The sequence below is a fragment of the Anser brachyrhynchus genome (genome assembly GCF_964034855.1).
Source record: "Anser brachyrhynchus genome assembly, chromosome: 4".
Taxonomy (NCBI): Eukaryota; Metazoa; Chordata; class Aves; order Anseriformes; family Anatidae; genus Anser; species Anser brachyrhynchus.
Genome location: NC_137698.1, coordinates 38,207,846 through 38,233,641, shown reverse-complemented (window position 1 = coordinate 38,233,641; position 25,796 = coordinate 38,207,846). Strand labels below are relative to the sequence as shown.

At 41.4% G+C, this 25,796-nt stretch overlaps 1 protein-coding gene and 1 long non-coding RNA gene across 7 annotated transcripts in view; one reads left to right on the top strand and one right to left on the bottom strand.

Moving 5' to 3' along the window:
- Positions 1-25,796, top strand: part of LOC308194748 — a 310,853-nt gene that overhangs the window by 177,270 nt on the left and 107,787 nt on the right. The gene's annotated exons all lie outside the window — the stretch shown is intronic.
- The window catches only part of RNF150 (ring finger protein 150), a 121,524-nt gene that overhangs the window by 38,774 nt on the left and 56,954 nt on the right, over positions 1-25,796 (bottom strand). For both annotated transcript variants that reach the window (XM_080591003.1, XM_080591002.1), the window contains exons 2-4: positions 14,880-15,130; positions 7,754-7,825; positions 7,254-7,336 (exon numbers count right to left, since the gene is read on the bottom strand). In XM_080591003.1, coding sequence (XP_080447129.1) covers positions 7,254-7,336; positions 7,754-7,825; positions 14,880-15,130 — 406 coding nt within the window. The remainder of the gene's footprint in view (positions 1-7,253; positions 7,337-7,753; positions 7,826-14,879; positions 15,131-25,796) is intronic.

Genomic DNA, 25,796 nt, shown 5'->3' with positions numbered 1-25,796 from the left:
ACAGCACAATTTATCACTTAGTACCAGACACTTCTTCTGTATTCAGTGAAGTGCAAGCACTTCAAATGGTGCGGTTTGTGACCTCTGCAAGGACTGCAAGTCTATATCCTATGCAGACAAAGCTTTAGAATGATTTCTGCAGCATGTCAAGCGCATATGCACAGTATTACTCAGTTGAGTTTGGAAAAGAAGATGTACACAAACAGAGAATTAGGAAAAATACACAAAGTGCAGAAGCAAAACCCATATTCTTTAAACGTTAAAGGCTGTCAGTAAACAAAACCTACTTGCTGGTGAAATCACATTACTGTTTCCTGAGGGTTCTGCAGACAAACCTGATTACACAAAGGTGAAGCCATTGGAGTTCTGGTATTATTTTTAAGGATGCACACATAAGGAAAGCAAGTTTAAAAAAAAAAAACGCTACTCTTCATTTAAATGGAAAAATCAGGGTGATATTTTTAAAGGGTTCTCCCTGACTTTTCTTTCTTTAGAATTTGCCCATCAAAGTGAACTCCTAAACAATTCCAGCCCTTAAGAGGTTGTTGCTAATCCCATGCTCCATCTGAAGTGACCACTAATTAACTACCTGAGCCATGTAGCTGCTGGGCCACTTTTCTTACACATTGTCCAGGCAGAGGAACTGAAAACTTACCTACCTTGGCCTGACACAAACTGAGACTGAACATGGAAGTATTTAGTGTACAAACCTGACTGACAGCTGTATTTTCTCTTGTGAGCATATTCTGTTATCCTACGGTTGTAGAGGGTGAATGTTGCAAAAATGCAGGAATGTGGGGCTCAGGATTTAAGAAACGCTGGTGAAGAGGTCAAATAAAGCACCTAAGGCTCAGCCTAAGGCAGATAAGTTCCTCTCTCTTGCTTCTTTCTCTTTTCCTTGATCCACAGGTGGCATATTTGGGCTGACAGTATTGCGCCATTGGCTTATCTTGTAGGCAATGCACCTGCTCTCTACTTCTGTGTTCTGTGGCTTGGGATAGTTTGCTTTTGGCTGGCTCCCCTCCTTCTGAAGAAAAGGGAAAATTTCCATACTCATAGCCTCAGAAACTATACTAATATGTAGGAAAATTAGTAAAAAAAAAAAAAAAAAAAAGTAATATTTTAAAACATTTTTTAAATAAATCTTTTCTAAACAATGAATAACCTAAGCAAAATGGAAATAGGGTATTGTATTCTGAAATATGAGGGTTTATACATAAAAACTTGCCCCAAAAGGTGCACACTAAGACTTGTTTTGAAACAACATATAGATCAGCTCTGACTTTCCTAAGGCAACAGGTGTCCCACATTTTACTTGGCAGAGCCTGAAAGTCACATTTCTGTCTGCTTGAACTTTCACATTTGAGCAGTCTCCAGCCTCCGCTTCCCTGTGCTGTCACTGACCCATTCGCACCGCTTGCACAGCCAAGCCATGCAAACCCAGCAGGTAACAGCAGCTGGGCACAGCTCACAGCGGCCCAGTGCTCCACCTGGAGCGGGCATATCGCAGCATATGCCAGCCTCCACTAGGAAATGCAATCTCTGAGCAAGCCACAATCACAGTTAATGTACCAAAATAATTTTAAATATTTAAGTGGTACATATTCAGCTGAATGGGCTGGCTGCTGTACTCTGTCACAGCGTCTCTCACATAACAAGATACACATAGCCTTTCAACTTCGGATGGAAGATACTGAGGTGCACCTTTATCAATATCGATTTGCAACCCCGGCTCTTACTAATGTGGTATCGGCCCACGTACTAGCTGACTGGCATACCAGCTGGCTTCAGTTCTAAATAACATTAGAAATGCAAAGCCAAAACTAAGTGAAATCTCAGAATGTTATTCTTTTCACTTGAATATTTTTCTCACTACTTCTAGAAGAAACAGAATCTTTGAGAAACAAAGCTACGTGGCGAATTGTCACATTGCTGTACTTGGTCTGACTTCACACAACTATGGGAAAGGGCAGATCTGTTCTTGGCAGTTTGACCTACTCTAATTATATCAGTTGGCTGTGATACCAAACTGTGTCACACCACATCTGATCCTGCATGTCAATATGATTGATGCAAATGAAATATTGTGATATTTTAAGTTCAAACCACTACTCTACTAAGGCTACTACAGTTCACAACCCTCCTCAAAACAAGGCTTGTCTCACCTGATAAAAACATAGTGCACTAAATTTCCATTACCAAAATCTGTTTCAGATAAAAAAAAATATGTAACTTCTATCGAGCCAGGTTACTGTACACTGGAAAGTCCCCTCTTGTTTTCAAGTTCTAGCTTTGCAAGCCTCAGTCAGGTTGTAGTTCATATTACAGCATTTCATTATGCTTGTTAATCACCAAAAGCTTGGAATTTTCATGGCTTAAAGACTTCAAAAACTGAAGGTTAGCATTTTTAAAGTTGGCTTCAAAAAACAATCCTGTAAAGAAACCCTACCAATGCTGAGTAATTTAAATACATGACAGATCACATCACTTGGCACTTCCCAATACTACACTGTCACAGTGTATTACGGCTATATTAATTTTAGATTTAATACGTACAACGAAAGGATGTTGATTATTAGACAAAAATCAACACAAAAATGGAATGCTACTGAAATCAGATAAAGATTTCAATTTTAAAATTTTTGTACCACATTGTACAATTAGAGAGCTCATATTATCTATTTCCATACATGTAAGCATTTTGTATGGAAAAGCAGTGTTGCAGGCTTTGCAGATTAGGATTTGAAGGTTTATTTTACTCTTTATTAGCTATAACACTGTATATATACTTATGGCTTTCAACAAATCCTTGACTGATCAATGCTCTGATAAGTTTACCGTCTAAATTCAGTTAAAATAAGGGTCAGCACAAAATAAGATGAGAGTGTAACAATGATATTTCAGTCACACACTAAGACAAAGACGTAAAAAGATCAACTGAAAAAAAAATCCTTCTCTCTCTACATTTCTGACTGATTCAAGTTTTAAAAGGAAGGAGACGGTAGAAGCACCGTGGATGAGTTCAGAAGTAATGATCCACACAGGGAGACAGCAAGAGAGATGTTTCAGACACAAGCCAGGAACATGGCTTTGACGATGAAAGTCATAGCTGAAGAAAATATGTGCTTTTTTTTTCCTGTTGTGTGCAACCACATGCATTGCAAAACTATGTTGATTTGGATGGGCTGAAAAGTTTCTCAAAAGAACTGTAATTGATTAGTTGCGAAAAAGGAAGGCAATAAGAGAGATGTTGTAACAATCCTCATACAAGACAAAGTTTTCCATAAGCAGAAAGGAAACGAACTGTTCTTCACCTCTCCTAGGGATGGATAACAGACACGATGGTGTGTTCAAACTGCAGCAAGTGAGATTCAGGTTACACAATCGGAAAAGCTTCACCGCTGTCAGGGTGGCAAAGCACTGCAATAAATTATCAGGGGAATTTGCAAAGTCTCCATCCTTAGAGGCTGCAGTGTGTTGGAAAAATAACTCCCAAGAATGACACGTGCACAGCCAATGCCTCCGCACCATGGGGGTGGTGGCCTCCTGGGATCCCTCCTGCACTGCTCTGTGACTCTGTGACTGCACAGGGCTGTGTAAAGCTCAAAGAGTCACAAAGTAAGGAAAAGAATCTCAAAATCCCAGAGCATTTCATTTAGTGTTATCTAATTAGCACTTAATATTTTTTAACAGGAGATTACTTTTGTCTGAAATGCATTTCAATTTTCTTTAAAGCTGCAATTTTGAACATACAACAAAAAAGATTTATTTTGGGCTCAGCCCAAAAATAATAATAATAATTTTATCTTTGTAAAACTCTTGTAAAACTTCTGACTTGCCAACAATTATGAGAAGCTTTTTTTTTCCAGGGTAAGGGGAACTGCTCTCCTCCCACCTTCCAGTCCTAGTTCCAACTTTCTGAACTGCACGCAAACAAACCTAGCAGTCACACTTTTTTTTTTCCCAAAAGAAAAATGCAAGCTTAGACAAAAGGAGGCAAAAGCAGAAAGAAAAATACATTCCCAGGGACCCAGACTAAAAGCATCAGTTGCTTGGATTAGAGATGGGACAGCAGCATAGGACTGAGAAGAGTTTTGGTATGAGGCTGAGCAGCACTGTAGTACCTTACAAGAAGGTTTGGGCTTTATAGGATGCGTATGTGCTACTATTTGTTTGTTCTTAAGGCAGAAGAAGGAAGGGCAAAGGAACACGATGATGAGGGTAAGTGGGAAAATGGAATAAAAGGGAAGAAGTGTTGTGATGAAATGACTTTCACAGGAGGCCAATGAAAAGAAAGGGAAGGAGTGGAGCACTCTGTGAGATCACAGTTGTTCAGTGGAGGTTCAGAGGAGCTGTGCAAGCTCAAAGAGAGTCAGAACAACCATTTGTTGGTGACAGAAATGGAACAATCTGAAAAAGAACTTATGAAGAAACAAAGTTCTCAGTAGAGATGACATTGAAAGAATTGTCTTGCCTCTCCGTGGATGTTTAGTAAAGTTAGGAGAAGTTTAGTAAAAGGCAGACAAAGGATCTGCCACTATAAGTAACTTCTCCAAAGAACGTGCAGAAAAGATGAAGGAGTTTTGAAGCTGAAGATGGAGGACAAGCAGAAGGAAGTAGGGCTATGACAAGATGTGTCACTATGGGAACAGTGAACTTGTTTACATTTGATGTTGTGTCAGCACTCTCATAGATAACTTCAGTGATACTTGCTACCATTAAACATAAAAACAGCTGCAAGCCAACACTTTCCTCACCATCAAGTGTCAGTATATGTTTATTTAATACACTCTGTAGAGTGAAGTTTATTAATATGGGCAGTTGGGGGAGATGGCTTCCAAGGAGGAAAGAGCGGAAGAAGCACAAGTTAACTAGAATTCTCCTCCCAGCTCTCCAGTGTGGGCTACATTCACAACAGGCTATCCCAGTGCCAGCTCTCTGCCAACTGTAAAAAGAGGAGCTTTGGGGAGACAGCTTAAGTGCTAGTAAACATCTGTATATACAACTTCAGAGCTCATACGCTGAAATACTGGCCGGTGGATTCTGGTACCAGTTTCTTAGTAGACTCAGGACTCAGCAGCCTTAAAAAACAACAACAACAAAAATAAAAAAAAATCTGAAGATATACAGGGCTTCATACTGAGTGTGTCTGCTAGCAGTGGTTTTCCCAGCACAGCCTGCAGGATAAAGCATCCTCTTTCATTTGCAAATCTTGGGTCACATTTGGCTATGCAGGTAAAAAGTTCTACATCTTGAGCAGCTCCTGGATAGATGACAAACTAAGGTCAGCCAGCACTGGTGTCATGGTATTGGCTTCTGTAAGGCTCAGTGAAATGCCAGCCTTTCATTAAAGAGGGCTGACTAATGCAGTTCCCTTACTAGAAACTACAAACGGTTTAACTGAGGATGCTGGAGGAAGAAACCTACAGTGTCTGTAGGCCTTTATCAAGATATAACGATATAACACTCTCCTACTCACTTAACAGAGACGGAAAGCTTTCTTTTTTTTTTTTGTTTTGAGGAGAAAAGTCTGACAGCAGCAGAAAGAATCATGACTAGCATTTTCCTGTTTTGGAAGTCCAAGCCCATGTGAATTAATGTTTAAGATACTGCCCTCACAATCCGGCCAACAGGAAAGCCAGGGTCTGTGAAGTAGCGGCTTGAGAAAGATCTTTTAGTTTTTATAATTCAAAACTGCTTAGGCTCAAACTGTGAGTATTTTACAAGACAGATCTGCTGCTGCTAACCTTTTAGCATGAGTCATTTTCTAGGCGACCTTTTAAGTCAGCCAAGAACTGAACATCACCTGTTAACTATGTGTTTCCTATTCACTCTGCTTGACTCAACACTGTGCATGACAAAATCTGACTGGAGCCTCACTGAATTATGAGGCGAGACACAAACGAAAGTTAAAGAGTAGACTTTTTTTTGCTGTTTTATAACTACCTCTGAAAACTGCCTGTCTCTATTGTGTACAATTTCCAAACTTTATTATGCTTCTATGAAAACAGGCTTGATGCCAATGCAAGGTCCACATTTTCTGGTAATTTCTCATTTTTGTCTGTATTTCTGCTTCATGAAGTGTGTGTTTGCAGAAAAAAAGAGTTCATATGCAATTTGTCATTGTGGGTGATTTACAGTAGGTCAAATTTATGATTAATCTGTTGCTTTTTGTTTGCCATTTAATGATGGCAGTAAACAGATTAATGAGTCATATGAATGAACAGAAATGGACAGCTTGTAACATTCAAATATCTACTAGGGAAAAACATAGCAGGAAAAGAAACAAATATTTCAGCTTCTCAAGCCAATGAACACGTATCCAGCAGAAGAAACTCCATAAAAATCTATGCTCTATATATACTGCACTTGAGATCACTCTTTCTAGGGTAAAAAGCACTTGCCCTTGCTCTCTTGGGAGAACCACTGTTCCTAGGAAATTTCCTAAGAAATTGATTTATTTAGAGAAATCTTTTGTTAGCTAACACTTCATGGATGATAATAAAATGACACAGAGAGGTGACTACAGCTGTTATAGGTGGCAAAAGGCTGCACTCCTGTGTCACATCACTGTGAGTGTGCGTGCAGCACTGGGCATGGTCATGTGAAGGGAAGAAATGAGAAAGAACAACCGTAAAAAACTCTTGTCACCTCTATGTCCTACATGCCTATGAATATTTTCATGGCAGCAATAGATAACATGGTCTTTCTCACATTCCCTTTTGGCTTATTGCTTCTACTCAACTTTTTTTTTTTTGAAAGAAGTCATCCCTCTCCTAACATCTGGTCACAACACAGTACAGCAAAAGTAGTGCTAGTTTCTTTCCATGGGGAGCAGTTAGCCTGCTCTATCTCTGGCTGCTCAGCCCAGGACTCACCTTGAAGTCACTGGCAAGTTCTTCTAAAGGAGTTATTTTAGATTAATATTAAACTGTTGAGAAAAATAGAAGAATCAAACTCTTTAGTTCAAAAATCTTACTGAAAACTTTGTTAGACATCCAGATCAGACAAAAATTCTGACCATCATGCTAAACTCAGGTTTTCACCACCACTAATGCTACCTTCATTTCAAGTAGAATAAATAGGCATTTCAGATGTCTTTATAGAATAGATTTGGAATAAATCAAAACAATAAACTCTCCTTTTTTCCACCAAGCTCTCAGACAATCTCAGAGTGATATTCTAAGAACAGAGCCTATCTTTTGAAGTAGAGACACTATCAGAGCTTAAAGCATCGTCAGCCTTTAACTTACCTGCAAGGTAAAATTCTGACAACATCATTGGGTTTGTAGCCTTCAATACAAACAGCACAGTTATCAAAGTCTGGCTCAGTTTCCTACAGGAAAGAGAACATTCATCATTATCATTTTTTTATTTTTTTAGCTAATCTCTTCATACAAGAGCTTATGTGACAAAGTAAAACAGTCACCGATGCGTGCTGCAAAATCAATCATGCATTTCCAGAAAAGCAAGTCAGACTTTCAACACGCATCCAGTTTGAAATGTGGAAAGCACACAGATTTAGGTAGCATGTTTGCACTTTCAGGATTTTCTGCATCTTCAGATAATTTCACCTCTTCCTCTCCCTACTCCATTCCATCCATAAATTGCTTACCAGTATTGCTCCACCACCTGAAGGACAGACACAAGTTTAATAAGCAATTGCCATTCCTCTTCTGCCTCTTTGTCCCAGTGGTCTGAAGGAATACTCCATGCAGACATTCATTTGGTAATGAGCAATTTGAAAAATTACCTTATCACCTTTCCTGATTGTTCTGACTTGCAGCTTGCTGATTGCTTTCTTTGCAGCATCTCCAAGCCGGCGCTGTAACAGAAAATTGGTTCTTAAGCAAAGAGTATCTCTTCATGCAGAATTCATCGCTTTTTTTCCACTAGATTTCTTAACAATCTGAAGCAACTGCACATGAAACAGGACAGTGCTGTATAAATGTAAACAGATGAGGTCAGTCACGCTGTTATTCAGAGTAAGCGCACAGTAGGTATTCTAGGCTTGTTGGTAACCCATGGCTGATGAGGCAAAGCTATGCTAATGGAGTTCCAGAGGAGACTGCACGAGCCCATTGTGATGGTTATGGCACCTATTCTATTTAAGTCAGTAGAAGAGTATGTAACGAGTCTGCTGCTTGGGAATCCTACTTCTTCCCTCTCCTTTTTTTTTTAATTATACTTGTAAAAAACACATTAATAAACAAGGCCTGGGCTGGTAAGCAGAACGAACGCTACACTTAAGATTCAGGAGGTCTTTATACCAGGTCTGGCTCATGATCCCCAGCAAAATTTAAGTGCTGCAACTGAGGTGATAACTTGTTAACAACGAAAAACATGAATCATCTTCTCTGCTGTTCCGTTCTCCTGCAATATAGAGCTTGCTTACTTTACAGGAGTAATGCAAGGAAAAAAAGGAAGCTAAAGCATCTGCAGTTTCTTACAGGTAAAGCACTATGTAGTCCTGCAGTAACATCCTATCCATACATAACCATTCACTTCTTTTCCTTTCTATCTTCCCCTCCAGCAGCCTGTGAATTACTTACCATGTGACATTTCCAATTGTTCTCACGTATTTCCCAAACACTGTTACTGTGCTGACAGGGTCACTGCCACTCAGGATTAAAGCAGGTAACAACAGCCTGATGTAAAACACCCTGTCCTCCACCCTGTGGAGCTACCTCTGCAGCCTGTGCTATTGAGCTTGTGCCTGTACCAGAGCACTCCCAGGACTTGGCTGCTCGCTTGTGCTAACACAACAAGGAGAGCTGGATACAGACTCACAAGCTGTAAAGGTCTCCTAGAGGTTATGTGCTTCCACCCCCTGCTCAAGGCTGGGTCAACTTCAAAGTCAGAGCTGTGTCCAGTCAAGTCCTGACTATCTCCAGAAAGGGAGATTTCACAACGTCTGGGGATAATTTGTTCCAGTGCTTCACTGCTCTCACAGCCTTTTTAATTATTATCAGATAAAGGGAATTTCCCTTGTTGCAGTTTGTGACTGTTACACTTTCTCTGTGCACCTCCGAGAAGAGCCCAACGCCGCCTCATGCATCATGCTGCCGAAGGCCGGAGGCAGAGCCCCTCTGCCTCCTCTCCGCCCAGCTTAGTAAGCCCAGTTCCCTCCGCCTCTCCTCGTTCACTGCATGGCCCTGTCCCCAGACCATATTGGTGACCTCTCCCATTTCTTCTTATCTTACACAGGATCGCACAGCAACACCTACTCTGATGCCTTCCTGTCGGTTTTGTGACAGTTTATGACACAGTGCACCCCGAGGTGCTACAGATGACAAACTCTTCTTTTCACCTCCCCTGCCCCCCGTCCATGTTTCCAGCCATGTGCTGTTAGTTGGGAGGGAGATTCGGGAGCTCTGGTGACTCAGAAGACGTTCAACTTTTCGGGCCGAGAACACTGCCTGTGCCGGAGTTCAGAGGGGCCTGTCAGCGGGAAGGGTTCCAGCTGGAGACGGGGAGAGCACGGAGCCAAAACTGGAAGGAAGCTGGATGTTGCTTGTAAATTGGGAGCTAATCATCACCCAGATATGATTAATAAATTACCACGTTGTTCTTTGGATTCAATTAAAATCGCCGAATTTAATTTAGAGGCTAAGCTTATTAGATTGGAGACATGGAAGATTGACAAAATGCGTGCAATACTGAAAGCAGTGAGCAATTTCAGGGCTGGCTAAAGAGGTGAAAATGATCTTGGCTATCATATGAGATTTACATACGAGCATGCCGGCACAGCTAATTATTACATGTAAGGGAGTTTTTTGTAGTTGCACATCATCTTTTCTGTGGTACATTTTTGCTCACAGTTTCCCTTCAATAAACAGATCAGACAAGAGTTGGAAACATTTCTTGCCAGCTATTTGTTTCTTTAATGTAAATCAAAGAAAGACTGATAACATGCAGCAAGACAAGAGCCATTGCGTCCTCCTTCAGGAATTGCTTGTGATTCCTTTTTATCATTATTATTACTTAAACTAATGAAATGTCTCAGCTCTTTTTTTTTTGCACATTCTTCAAGGGCATAGGACAAGATTAAAGACTCATGTACATCTTTGATCTGCTTGTTTTCATGTTTGTTTTCTCTTGTCTATCTTAAATAGACAAGTTCATGACTTAAATGCAAATGAGAATTATTTAATTTTTGAAAGAACAGGAATATCTTGGAGTAAAGTCATACTTTCAAAGGATTCTTCTTTCCAAATGAAAGGCATGCTATCACTAACCAATCGTTGTCCCTAGAAGATAAGAGGCATTACAATAGTTTATGGGTTTAAAGTGAAGCTTAGAGATTTATAATCATAAATCCCATAATCTCATTACCAAGGCTGCAACATTCAATACTGGACTGGAAGGAGTTAAGCATATCAGATGCAGTGGTCTTGTGGAGATGGCATTACTATTTAAAAAGAAAGGACAGTAGCATGGAAAGCATCACTTGTCTATTCCTGAGGAAGGAAATGACAGTAGGTGCTGTGGAAGAGAAATTACAAGTGCTCCTCTCTTAATGGCCTTACTAAACTATTACCTTTGGAGGAAGGAGATCACCTTGTGCCTCGAGAAGAATGAGCTATACCATCAGGATGAGGTATCAGACACATTTCCTGTACCGCAGATCAAGTTAGCAGACTTCATCATGGGAAGCATCTTCCCAAGCCCACTTCAAAGATTTCATCTCTCTCTTCAATGGCCCAAAACCCTGATGCAAAGCCATGACCACCAGTCTTCTTTCTCAGAGAACTGCTTGACCCTCCATACAATGCCTGTCATATACTAAACTAGATCCTTCCCTGGAGGTTATTGTTACCCTAACCCAGGATGCACAGGACCTTCCACAGCCCTAGTGGGACAACTTTCTGCTTTGGCTTTTGCCTTACTGCAAAAAGCATGAAGCCCACCTGGTTTCAAAATGATTTTAGAGGAAACAAGAAGCTAAAGGGAAGAAACAACATGGAAGAAATCCTGCCAACAGGTCTGGACCTTAAACATCTCCCTCTTGCTGTCTTCCTATCTTGTGGTTCACTGACAACAGAAAGAGATTTTTATTTTTATTTTTTTTAGGTCTGTGTCCTGGCTGTTACAGGGCTGAGACAGCAAGTCACAGTTTGCTGAATTACCTCCAGGAATTAACCTGTCATGTAATTCCAAAGCACCTTCAATTAGCTCTGTAACCTGATGTTGCTTGATGCAAACAAGTCCCACAGTCTTTCATGGACATACTCTTACTTTTTCAGGAGGGCTCCAGGAACATGCTGCTGAGGAAGCAGGTTGACTATGCTTTCCTTTCACAAATTCATCATCATAATATGAAAAGGGCATAACATCAGGGCAGCCACCTACTTGCTGGCCATCTTCTCAGGTTGGAAAAGAGGAGAAAAAGTTGTTTTTTTCAGCCATGTGAGTATTACTACCTACCTTTCACTTTCATATGTAACCATGGAGTTGTCTGTGCTAAATACACTCCTAAAAATTGAACACATTAAAATCAAAATTGAAATGTAACCATATTTTCTATGACTGTAGGAAGTGTGATTGTATGGGTAGCTGACACGCTAGCTACAGGTGCACAAGCCCATAATGGAAGATAGTTTTGGAATCCACTGCAGAAATTCCCCACTAAGTTTACATCTACATGAACAGATCAGGGCATGTAGTGGGAAGCCTTGCAGAGGTGGTTCTCCATTCACTTAAACCAAGCACCTAGCTGAAGTGAGCTGGGTCTCCCTTCTGGCACATGAACCTGGATTTTGCACATGTGGTGAAAGAGTGATGGGTGAAGACGTACAAGGTGTGTGTCCAGGTTTCATCTCACTGGGGAATCACAAGAGGAATCCAGGAGATTCTTCAGTCTTTCCAGCTGCCTGTCTCATTAGCAGGACCTATCACTTTCTAGATGGACAATTATGTTAGCTCCTTCTGGAATTACTGCCTGATCAGCAACTTAAGCTGTGTATAAGATGGGAAGTGGACCTATAAAGGAGGGTGACCATATAGGAAAAGACAAGGAAGCAGATGTGGTTATGAGGCTTGACCAAAGGATGCACCATATTTTGCAGGAAAGCAAGACATCGTTAAAGTGGGTCAGCTTGGAAGAGGCTTGGAAGATGACTTAGGGAGAGGCTTGGAATGATCAATGAAAGATGTTCAGAAACCTTGCTCAGCAATGCCGCAACACCCCTCCTACTTGCAGATAATGACTTTTTCTGCAGATTGTATTTAGCAGTCAGCCACCCTGTCCCATTCCCTCAGCACAGAGCCAAGACTACAAATTCAGAGGAGCCTGAACTGCTCTGGGTAGCAGCCCGGCTATCAACCAGCCCCAGGAAGGGCATGATGGAGGTAAACAAAGAGGTAAGCATAGGTTCTGCTTTGACACAGAAAACACTGACCCTCAGAAGACCTTGCTTTAAAACTGTAGGATTTAAAATCATTCAGATGTCAAAATGAATTTAACCTCCTTTTTTATTTTTAAAACAGAAATCTAATAAATCACAGTTTTTTGCAGTTAGAGAGATGGGCGGTAAGTGCAGTAAGATTTATTGCACCGTGGGGTACAAACTGATAGCACTACTTTCACTAAATAGGCCAGCTGGGTCCCTGTTCATTTGAAGCTGTTTGTACAAACATTTCAACCTCACCCATCAGATAAACTTTATCCAGAGTTTATCAAATATAAATAGAAGGAAGCATCTTTCCTAAAGTTGGCCAGCAATGAAGGTCCTTAAAACACCTGCAAGACTTTCCAGCAAGTAAGCTCAATACCTTTACTCAGACACATGCAAGTTAGAATGGCAAAAGCTTTTGAGCAAAATGACAAAAGAACCATGTTCTAAACTATATCCCCCAAAAGCAACAAAAAACATTTCTCTTGTATTTATCTGAATATCCAAGGACTTTGTGCTCCCATCCTTGTGCTACAAGAAAATGTGTCAAAGGAAAAAAGCAGAACTTTAGAGGAAGCAGACAGAACCCTCATGGAAAGGGCAAGAGCAAGTTGAGCTCTTCTGACAGCTACTTACATTACTCTAGTCCATAGCCAGGACTAAAAAGCTCACTAGCACAAATGGTTGAGATTTATCCGTATGTATCATACACCATTTTTCTTAACAAAAGTAAGAGCTAATTAGAGGAGATGTCAGGCAAAATCAAGTGAAGAAACTGCATAAAGAAATTCTGGTTTGCCCTGTATCGTTAATACAGCTTTGGCAAAAAATGACTAATAAATAATTGCTTAGGAAGCCTATTTTCTTATTCTTCTTCAGAACAGTATTAATTACAAAGTTATTAAAATCTCCACACAGGACAACTGGTTGTGCACAAATTAGTCTCATTCAAACCTTGGAAAGAAAAGACTGAATAGGAAGTCTGCCTGAACACATAAACCAGTCCATTCCAAACTACCACATATTACCTGAAGAGAGCTTCTTATTTTGCTGGGTTTCATGTTTATGTATGTCTATTTACACTGCTAATCTGCCTGTACAATTACTTGATTGAAAGCACACTTACGGTACTCACGTACATAAATTAGGCACACATGTGCTTTTGCAGCCAAAGCATCTACAAATTATCACAGCCGCTACAGTCACAGTGATTCTGCTGCCAGTGATGTTCAAATTCCAGCTGGGATAGTCTCGTTCTTACTATCCAAAATTTCATGGTGTACATTTAAAAGTAAAATATATTCTTTCTGTGTGTAAATACAGAGCAGCTGCTCTCTATCTCAGAAGACGCCTGAATTTCAATGGGGGTAGTGAGGGATCCCTATACGTTCAGTATATTTTAGAGTGCAGCAGTACTTTCCTCCACAAGATGATTAACACTCTGTTTTACTTTTTTCTGCAGAGCAAGCAAGGCAGCCCTCCCCCTGCCCCAACAGGAATTTATTAAGGGTCCAGAAACATCTCTGAATTACAGCGCATTATTTTTCCTGCAGTAAAATGGTTATCTCCTCAGATTTCATACACTGATAATATTTTCTACTGTACCATTAGAACGAAATGTAGGAGCCTCAGCTTCACAGTTCTGCTGATGCCAAGATAGTTGGATCCAGCCAAGAAAAGATTAAATTTGTTATTAACATTGCTATTATTATTCATTGCTGAACAACCATAAAGATGCATGGTGCTTTATAAATCCAGAGGGTCTCAGGACCTAGCACCCATTCCCACACAATGCTGCTGACTTCTCTCCAGCTCTGTAAGTTTCTATCTCTTCTGTGGAGTGGGGGGGACACGGACAAGATGCCAAAACCAAAAAGCAAAGGTTTACTAATATTGGGCTATCACTACAGCACTTACACATTCAGGGACAATTGTCAAATGAGCAGGAACATTCCCTTTCAAGCTCAAGGCCCTTCTAAAGAAGCATGAAAATGAAAACACTTCCTGTTCTTTTAAATCTCTTCGCTTACTGTGAGCCCTTGTTTCCCACACAGACATTCGCATACCACACTATATTTTTCACATAATTTTGATCTTAAGGATTGTTACTTAATTTATATACATTTGTGCCACTTGGCCGTGTGTACCAAAGGAATCCTTTTGGTAGTAAACATCATGATTCTTTCTGGCTGTTTCCCGTGTGTTTTGTGCAAGCAAAAAAAAAAAAAAACCCAACCCATAACACATACACTTTATAGTCATTAATTTCTTTCTTCCTCAGTCCTGTCTGTATTGATAGAAGTCTTGGCTTTTCCCATACACAGGCATTTTTAAATCCCCCTTCTTTTCACTATTTCTTCTTCTTTTTTTTCTTTTTCTTTTAAAACCACACTTTTATTTTCCCCAAATTTTACTTTAAAGTTATTTAAAGCTGAATCCCATGGTGAATTTTTTGGAAACAAGAGCCATTCCAGCCCTTCTTACCTGATTTCTATCTCTGGCATTTGCGTAGCGGAATCGCTGGATGTAATAGAAGACCAGCCATGCCAGCGAAATGATCATCAACACAATGAAGGAGATGGAGACGAACACCACGGAGGTCCGGCTGACGTACTTCTGCAAGTTGCGTGTCCCGATGGTTATGTACATCATCACAGTGATGTTCCTCTCCAGGAGGCTCACTATCTCTTTTCCTTTGGGTTCAGGAATCATTATTGCTACAACATCATCTAGGCCTGTCGTATAGGAGAGAGAAAAGAAACTTTAATTAGAACAGGTGAGTATAATAAAAGAAAATGGTAAGATGATGAGGCAAGTGGAAAAAAGAAAGCAAATCAGTTTCAAAAAGCTCCTTTTTCTCCTTCTGATTTTCATCCAAAGGTAAGTTGGATGAATCTGGTGAAGTTTTCAACTGGAACCAGTTACACAGTCTGTTTCTATAAACTCACCTCTGTGAGATAATTAAAACGTGTTTCACGGTTTGACAACACAGATTCCCAGTTCTGCTGAGGCTCACATAGAAGAATAGGGCTGTAACCACTGCAGAAAGGGAGATGTGTTGTAGCCAGCATCCTTCCCTCCAACACCCCATGCACTTATCATAGCCCATTTTGCACGGCCATGACTCTGACAGAGTCATAGAAGCCCCCCCAAACCCCTGCTCAGTCCAGGAACTCTTTCAATCACAGATCCCCACGTGGTGATGCTGAATGCGCCAAAGCATTGGAGTTTTCACCCAGGACCAGTGATGGGAGAAGGCTGCAGGGACAAGAGCTGAGCCCACGCTGAAAGTCAACAGCATCATTTTAATTCACAAAAAAAAAAAAGTTACTGCAGCACAGATCAGCCCCTGGCATAGTTGAGGTGGCAAACAGCCATATACATATCAGCCCCATCCAGCTGAGGTGGCAAAGGAGTGCCCATCAGTAGGATGGGGCAGGGACTTCCTACCATCCTGCTACCCCTGCTGAAGCCATAGCCTGAGAAATCAGGCCCTTCAGTGATCTATCAAGCCTTGACTCCGCATCAATTTTTCTTTGTGTACAGTGCTGTTTTCATTTTATTTGCATTACGCGGTATTGAAACTATTTTTCTTTCTTTTATGTGCCCTATGTAAACAACAAATACAGTCTGAAATTCTCTGGGATGGGGCAGCTTATCAGATGTCTCTTCTGGCTTTATATATAAGCTCACTCCTTTATGGTTTAATATTAGGGATATTTTTCTTTCACTTTTAAAAAAAAAAGTATATTGTTTTTACAGCTAACCCATGTTTTGCAGTGGTCAAATCCTCAATTGTACTAAGCAGCTAAGGACAAAGAAGATATACTTTAACGTAGAAACACGCCAGATATGATAGCATACACAATGATCGTGAACTGGAATTTAGAAAAGAAGGTAAAAACTGGGGGTGTTTGAAGTCAGAGAGATGATGCTAAGGTGGGTGTTTCATCAGCTGAAATCCCAGGAGATCAGTTGGCATGTTGTAGACCCCAGTGCTACCTGCATTTTGACTGTGGCAGGAGGACAAAAAGCTGCCTGCATTGCCACACTCGCTGAGGTGGGAAGGGATTGCCTGGCCACGACCAGAGACTGCATTTCTGACAGCATCCTCCTCCAGGCTGAGACCCAATCCAGACTCCACCAGAGCAGCACTGTGCCCCAGGTCCTGTGGTCTGGCTCAGATGTTTCTCCACCAAATCCCCCTGGGATGTATAAACCAGGTTTTCAAAGGCATTTAGGTACCAAAAGCTTAAAGGAGGAGTCTAAGAATTTCAGACTTACTGAAGTGGACAGGCGGGTGGCATTCAGTGGAAAATGCTAACTGTGCTGGCATTTCTTTCCAGTTCTGTTGGGTGCCTGGATTGCCTGGAAGTACTGAAATAGCTGTGACAGACTGTTGCTACTCACACACAAAATATGCCACAAAGCTGGGAACCAAACCCTCCTTTCTCAAGTCTTGGAGCAGAAGTGCAAATTGCACCACATTTATGATGGGAAGTCTCCTGAGAGAAATACTTCCGTGATTATGAATAGGCAGGTCAATGAACTGGGTGAAATCACTGGTTTAGCTGCGTCAAAAGAATTTTAGATAGCTGTGATAGGAAATTTAACCCTCCTGGAGGTATTTGTCTGTAAAGCTTTTATCATTTTCAGATTTATTTTTTTTGGGTCTAAGTAAGGGTTCACCTTCAGCAGGGAGAATAAACCTGCCTTTGCAACACTTCTGATTATTACCAAGGGCTAATGCAAACATTACCCTAACAGCCTAGGGAGAATCTGCCAAGTCTCAAAGTGGCTGAGAAGGGCATTGATGATGTGCCACGCCAATCAATTAACTAGAGTCAATAAGATAAATTGTCTGGAGCAGTGCTTATGTTTTTCACAACTGTTCACATGCCTTATTTTGTTCTCTTTCCCTTCTTAAAGAAAAATAACAATTTCAAGTCACTGTACAAGAAAACCAAAGCAACCACCTCACACACAACCACAAAGAACCCACAGTGAAAAATCCCACAACAAAATATACTGAAATGAATTCCATCACTCCTCTCAAAAGCCACCACTCTGATCACTCACTTGTCCAGTATGGCCACCTAACATTATCTGCAGTATGGTCTGGGACACTGTATGAAAGATGTTACCTGAAAGCCCCTACAAATGGGAGAGTCAGAGAAAAATATTTCCACTAGAAAATACAGCTACTATCTTAACTGCCTACTTATCTTTAATTTAAAATGTCTTTAAAAACATGCTTTTAGTATCTTTAATTATGTCTAATACAGATGAATATAGCTCAGTATGTTTCTGGACGACCATATGTAATGGTCAAAGGCCAGATATGACATGCTTGAAGAATTGAAAAATGAAAGAAAATGAAGAATTACATTCAACTGATTATGGAATTAATATTTTTGTTATAATAAAACAAGGATCCCACAATGTCTCATCTTCTTTCTTTAATATTAAATTAATGAAAAAGAGGGAGAAAAAAATTATCATCTCCTGGATAAATTTAACCTCCTTCCTGTTCTTCACCACCTGCCCTTTCTGATCAAGCTATAGCGCAGCCTTCTGTCTTCAGCTCATGACGGAAGCATCACTGGGGTTGAATAGGAGTGCAACCACATGCCTACCTTCCCTCTCTCTCCTCCTTCCATCTCACTGCCAGGATGATCTATTGACACCTTTGGCCTAGGGCCTTTTACGAGATATTAAAAAACACAAGATACTAGGAAAGTACATGGCCAAGTGTATATGCTAAACGAAAATGCGTTTAGAAATGCAAAGTCAGAAGACAGCTATTGCAAGAGGCAAGCAGCTGCTTTTATTTATTCAAACACTTAATATATTCAAATTGCAGGCTATCTGGTTATTTTCTTGGAAAACATTACCATTTGTAATGAAGCATTCTTGGAAAAAAAATAACCAAATCAGCAACAAATAATAATCTGGATGGTATTTTTTTTTAGCCCTTTAGTGAGTTCATGATAATTTCTCCAAGGCATTATAGAGAGTGTTATTTGATCAATCAAGCCATTAATCTAATTTTTTAATCTCAAATATGACCAATATTGTGGAAAAAAAAAAGAGAGAGAGAAAGTAATTTATCTCCTTTTCTTCCCTCACATAACAAAATGTCTGTACCACCTTGGTTTCAGTATCTAATGACACATGGGATGCTCCGACATAGAGGAAAACTACACATATTAAAGAGAAGAAATAATGTTAGAGATGCATTTCTATGCTCATGTACGCATTTATTCAACGGACTTCAGAAAAGAAAAAGTAGCTGGTAATATGTGCTAATGCTTCTCTTGTGAGTTAAATGCTAACTATGCCTTTCATTGCACACATCCACAATGGTAACTACACTTTGTGGCACTCGTTACCTAACGCATTTCTTTTCTTTTTCTGGCCAAGATTAATGCAGAGGTCGAAATTAATTTTTAAATAGTTGTCAGGATGAATCAGAGGTTCATAAACCAGAGGTATTCAGGCTGTAGTGAATGGATTTTCTTCTTCTTTGGCTTAAGAAACATTAAACATATCAATGCTCTCTCCTTACGTGCCAATAACAAAACAAATAATATAGAACTTGCCAGCATTTGGGATGTTTTAACTCACCTCAACTTGCTGAAGCACATTCACCTAACCAAATGTTTCTGGCTGGAGAAAATGTGCAGCTATTCGGGTTCCATGCTCAGAACCCCATGGCACTCGGCAGGACCACTGTTGGCATGATATCCGTGGGGGTCTGACGGGCCTGGGCACTGCTGGCTCCACAGGGACGGTGCTGAAGTGCCATGTACAGGCTCAGCTTGTTTCCCTGTCACCGGGACAAACTGGTAACCCTGTGACTAATCCATCAATGGCAGAACAGCCCTACCAAGCTGCGTCTGCTTTGTTCACTTAACAAGAGTTGCTCTGGCAATGACACTGAATCACCCAGGCACTACACCATCCTGCTTGGCTCATCCTGAACTCTTCCTCACCCCAGCCTGCAGGCCAAGGAGAACCAGCTTGCCATGGCCCAACGACAGGAGGAACCGCACAGTGAGGAGAGAGGGAGAGGGAGCCTGCAGCACGCTCCAGCCATCCTCTGCCACCTGCACATGGCGGTGCACAGCAGAGTAGCAAGGCAGCGATCAAGTCAGACAGCACTTTCAATGGCAAGATGTGCAGTTAAGAAAAATACCTGGAAGAGCCTTTCCAAACCTTCTTCTTCCCCACAGCACTTGGCTGTGAAGTACAGTTCAGCTGGGATGCTCTTTATGCCAAGTTGCAAACTTTTTCAAGTGTAAGAATCTATTCAGTGGTGACAGGGGGAAAAGAAAGACCTCAGTTCTGTAACAGTGGCTTCCGTAGCACTTCCATCTCAAGAACAGATTTTGTTGCCAGAAGACGCATGTAAGATTTCCTACCTTGGCCACAGGCTTTGCTGACAAACTTATGACATTTCTTGATTCTGTTCTGGGGCTTCAGGGTGATACCAAAACCAGTCCTCTAGTCGCCTAATTAGCAGTCAGGCCCAGCTGTGGACGGGTGCTTCTTTAATGCTTTGTCAAGTTTTGACTGAAGCTCTGAAAAGTGGTATGTTTCTGACACATCCTGGAAGATATAATTCTTCACGCTTGGCAACAGCCAGAAGTCGGTTAGAAAAGTAATTAATTGAGTTATTTGAATAGAATTCCAATTTGGGAGGGACATAGGTCTTCTCCAAGATATCCTATCAATATGCAAATATGGGTTTCTCTTTATGTTGTACACCAAATTTTAAATATCTAAATACTGAAGTATTTCCTTTCACAGATTTTGTACCTAAACAAGGTGACAGCCTGGAAGTGCCCAGCTCTGGAGCACCCTCCCAGGGCTCAGCAAAGGGTCTGGGGGTCCTGGCAGCCCCATGCAGCTCGAGCCACTTCGGCCATTGTGCTTCCAGCAAGCTCAGCAGCACTTGCTCTCTGCTCCAGGACTTCATGTGCTGCCAGCCTTGTGCTTGCTTTCCTGCCATGCCCCTGCTGCCGGCAGCGTCTGTGTGAATGGATTTTATGATACGATCTGGATTATGCGTAACATTTTAAAGCAAAGCATGGACTTTATGTTTTAAAGAATAATATTGTTTTTTTTCTCCAGAACAATAAACAGCTCAGCTTAGTATCAAAGAGAATGAGTAGGAACCCATGGTAACATTGCTGTAGTTGTGACTGTCTGAGCATATAACCAAGACTGGTCTGTTGGACTAGTAGAAGACACTACCTTTTGCTACTGACTTTGTTCTCGTTGAAAATAACATTGCTTTATAATCTTGTTTCGTTTCTTCACAGTTAAATTACACAGGAAATAGTATACAGGTTAATCAGATGGCATTTCAATGGAATGTTAACACTAAATAAATTTTACTAATATTTTCATAGTTGCAACAAGAGTAACAAGTCTCAGAGACCATCCAATGAGAATTCAATCTTAGCTCTTCTGTTTTTTATGGTACGATTATAAGTTGACCAGAATATCAGCTGATCCTTGTTTTCATTTTCCTTTAAAAATAAACATAGGCTGGAATTACATTTTTTTCAGCTCAAAAATTACTTTTGGAAACCAAAGCAATATTTTTGGGGAAAAAAAACCCTCATTTCTGAGCTTCAGCTGTTTCAGAAAAGCAGCAGCACAGATACCATTTAGACAATGTCCTGGAATTTTACGAAGGCAAACCGTAAAGCATTACCTATAAGAAATCAAACTGGGTAAAAGGATAATTCCCTGCAGGAACTCTCTTTTATGGGACATTCAAGGCATTGGTCTCTAATTGAAGTATCAGAAAATGGGACTACAGAAAAAAATGGCAAAGAGAAGAGCAAGACGCAGTAAGTAACAGTAATATCCAGGCAATACATCGTATATCATAGGCGGAATGACTACAAACTATGATCTACGACCTCTTGCATAAAGCTCTCTCAGTGCCAGAGGACTAGAAAGGACACCAATTTCTAATGAGGTTTCATAACAGAAATGGACAACTACAGACCAAGTACTGCAAAGTTATTCAGTGAGGTTTCTCAACAAAGACTCTTAAAGAAGAAAGGCAGCTCTGAATAAAATGGGAAGGCCCTCACACGCAAAAATAAGGGGTTAAAAGACAGTGTCTTGGTGTTGCAAAATGAAGAGCTACCAAATAGCAGAGACACCCAGGAACCACATATTGCTGGAGGCTGGGGAGACAGGACTAAACGTTCACCCTGCTTATACTCTTCTCCAGGCAGCTACTGTTTTCTTTTATTAGGAACAGGACCATGGGCCAGGTGGGCCTTTGGTCTTAACCAGTAGATGTGCTTTTATGTTAACTGGGCACTGAAATTTACATCTCCCTTGGACAGAAGAAAGATTAACTCAAGTCTTGAAACCGAAACTACATGCCCAAAGCCAGAGGTCTGATTAAGCCAAGAGGCCCCTCCGAGTGGGGAAGGCATACCTGTTTCTGCGGCCAGGGATGAACGGGAAAAGGACTGGGGCTGAGGCAGTCGGTGCCTCTTGCTTCTCAAAGCCCCAGCTGGGGCCAGACGCTGGGAAAAGGGTGTGTTTCAGGTATGGAAGCAGTGGGGTGGGCTGGCAGCTGGGCACCATGTGTGAGCATTAAGTGTTAAGCTGCTGCCAGGGTGCAGGAATGCCAGAGCGAAGCAGAGGGAAGCAGCAGCAAGGCAGGACACACCCGCTGGCCTGGGGCTGCATCACGCCTTATGCTGCATGCTCCCCCATTTTGGTGGACAGGTATGAAAACACGAGTTTTCACCCTATGCTCTATTTTCCTAATTACTCTAGAGCCTTTGCTTTGCAGTGACGTGGGTGCTTTCATCTCCTCCCGCCCCCATTTCTATGTTGGTTTCCTACCTCTCCGTTTAAAAGCAGACGGATATTTCCTTCAACTTATCCTCTGCCTCACTTCCTGCTTCTTCTTGGCACCGCTGGGGCCCTCCTTGGTCCCTCGCCCATCTCCCGAAACATTTAACTGTAAATCAGGGCTCCTTATAAGGCTAAGGAAAAGGCAGCGCCCGCTGGAAAGAGGAGTGACACCTTTTCCCTCCAGCCTTTTCCTTTTCCCTGTTTCAGAAGAAGGAAGTTTGACACAAACTCCTCTTTTTTTCCTTAGACAATCTTGTCACGAATCACTTTTCTCTGCAGAAGTACAAGTACCTAACAGGATAGTTAAGTGACCTGTAAAGACAAAAGACCTGCCGATGTTAATGACTGGCTACAGTATTTAAATAACTGATAGGAAAGTTTTCTCTTTCATCCTGAGGTGAACAACAATAACCTCCAGCAGAGCTGCTCTCGCTTCATTTCTTTTGATGCTAAAACCAGGAGAGGCAAGATGCTTCTGGCTGTGATCTTCCCAGCAAAAAGCAGTCGCAGCCACTGTTTATTACTGTTTAGGGACAAAGAAATTTCTGTTCATGTTTTTGTAATCAATGCTGATCTTGCCAAGGCTGTAAGAGCTCAGAATATATTGACTTCCTCTAATTTTATGCAGAAACTGCAGCAAAGGAAAAAGAAGTAAAGAGCTATAAAACTCAAAACTCAAATCAAACTCAGCATGATAGTTGCATTTTTCCTGGGCTCAGTTCCCACAGCATCAGCTCATCAGTCTGCTGAACTAACCAACGCTAATGAATCAATGTGTTGTTATTTATTCACACTTAATTACAGAAAATGGGTGGTTCTCTGGGAGGTTTCCCCAGACCCCAGCCCAAATCAAGGCACATGCTTTCAAGACTTCGCTATCATGGCCAGGAAAGTGTTTCATTATAGCTGCTAATCATTTGTACTGAAGATGTCTCTAGAAATCCCCGTTGTTTTCCAAACAATGTATAGCTTTAATGACACATGTCACTTGCTATAAGTTCCCTGTTCTGGGACTTGCCTTGCAATGCTTTGTGATTTTTTCATGTGCAAGGTGGCCAGACAGAATCCTTCAGGCAAGGTCTTACAGCTAGGATAGGCTCCAACTCATAGCAAAACACGCTACAGGGATAATTTATTAGCAAAACACAACCTTTTCAGGGTTGTTGCAAAACACGCCCACTACCAAAGCAGAATCTGCTTTGCTATCTCCAGTGGAATTACGCCAAAAGCAATATGTCTTAAATAGCATCTGAAGTAGTCAGGCTGGAGGTGCAGTGCAAACACAAGCCAGTCACTGTGCCTGGCGCTCTTAGAGCAGGTATAAATATACAGATGGGGAAGCTACAGCAAACACATTCAGTGACTTGACAAAGCTCACTGAAGATAAGCGCAGAGCATCTAAATCCCAGCCACATCCCTGACACTCTGCCAGGAAGGAAAGACGAGTTAGCAGAACAGCTGGAGCTGCTCCCATCCTCCTGGGCACAGCCCTGCCTGCCCCTTCTGCCCTCTCCTCCAACAGCAGGGCACTTCGGCAAGAGCTGCTGGATGCTGCCATTGTCCTGCCCCTTCATGGGGACACGCATGCTGAGTTTGTTGCTGTACCCTGCATTTGTGACCGCTCAAGGCCACATCACGCTGCACAGGGACGTGCCTGCAGCTGTGAGTTGGTGAAACATGGCAAGAAGCACAGCTTCCCGCTGCAAACAGTCGGCCAAGCCACCTCCAGCACAGCTAGCTGCAGCACAGACCTGGAACTCCTTCCGAACTTTAACCCCATACCTTGACAGTACGTGAGCACATTCAGTAAAAAATGAAACCTATGGGCATGCAAAGATCCGTGGAGTACTGAGATAAAATGGGGGAAACAAATTAACGGTGCTGGAAGTAACTGGAGCTGCTGATAGCATAATTAACTGATCTATGTGGAATTATGTCCTGCTAACAGAGTTACGTTCTGCTTGTGCTTTGCGAAATTCATGAGCAAAGACTATTGAAAACACATGTAAAATTGGGAAAAAAACAAGAGACTATACACAGACAAAAAGTAGCCATTACTATGCAGATTAATAACAGCTTTTCTTCTAAATTTAGAGACAGAATCAGTGATTTTTTTGATGCAGTGACAAATCTGCTCATTTACTCCTAACATCAGAGAGGTTAAAAAATTACTACTGCCATATGCAAAATAAACAAAATTTGACCCTGGAGAGTAAAATATTAGAAACTTTCTAAACCATTAAAAAGAGGGAAAAGAGAGAGAGGGAGAAAGGGGGAAGGAAGGGGGGAGAAGGAGAGAGACATGTCTGCAAAAAAATCTCATTTCAGCTGAAATGCCTGAGTTCTAAAATGATGTTTCAAGCAATTTTAACATGTCTGAAAATACCTCTTAAGTCCATGAGGCCTCATCTACAACTCTGGCTGAAAATTATTCATTATAGGAAATAGATGGGGGGACCAGATGAGTGTTTTTTAATCACAGTCTCTCATCACTGGTGCACATGACCAGGACTACATCAGCTCCTAGTTGAAGTCCAGCACATCTTCTGTCTGCACTGCCAAACCTGACCATCGGAGCAGCTTTACAGGATGCCCCTCCTTCTCCAGAGAAGACAAAATTTCACAAAAGCAGCCCTCAGACTCCCTTGCCTACTAATCCAACACAGAAAACCCCCAAGTCAAGAGACTGAAACAACTCTGATTGAAGCCACATGCTACAGCTCTGTTGGCTCCAAGTGGGCTGGAGCTGTTTGCCATTTTAAAAGCACAGGTGACTGAAAGAGTAAAGAGCTAGAAAACAACACTGTAAATTTGGTGTGGTTTTGAGCATCGCTGCTGGGCAAGTTCCAGTTCAAGTGACCCCTAATCAGCTGGGCAAGGAGCAGGTTTGTAGCAGCAATCCTGGAACTTTGTGAAATTGCCGCAGGGGATTTTCTCTCTCCTTACTCAGATGAAAGTTCCCCAGAGGTGTAAAAGCACTAACTGCTTTTATCACTCTGTGCAGGGTGATGGGATTAAAAATAACTGATAAGAACAGTGAATGAAAATGGAGCAGAAGAACAAAACGTTGGAAATGACTGGTAAAAGTGGAACAAAAGGACAAATAAGCCAAATCTGAGCCAGACTATCGTTGACACATTGCCAAAACCTCCAAAAGCAGTTGAACATCCCTCAGTATCACTGGATTTTTATGGGAGTTTTGTAGACTTCTGTGATAGGAGCCCTTAGTCATCTCTTTGACTGAGCCCCGTCTCACTCATTCGCTCCTCATATGGAAGCCATTCCATACCTTTGAACATACTTTTCCATATAGGGGATGGATAGGTTTGATTTATAGTGGCAGGTTTGCCAACACTTTTTCTAGTTGCTGCCATCTCAAAGACAAACTTTCTCAGGAAGAAAAAGTCTTCAGTCATTATGCTCAGTGTAAGTCACAGCCACAAGCCTGAGCCTTCATCTTTGTCACATCACGTTAGTGTCACTGGGATGACCGATGCCACAAGT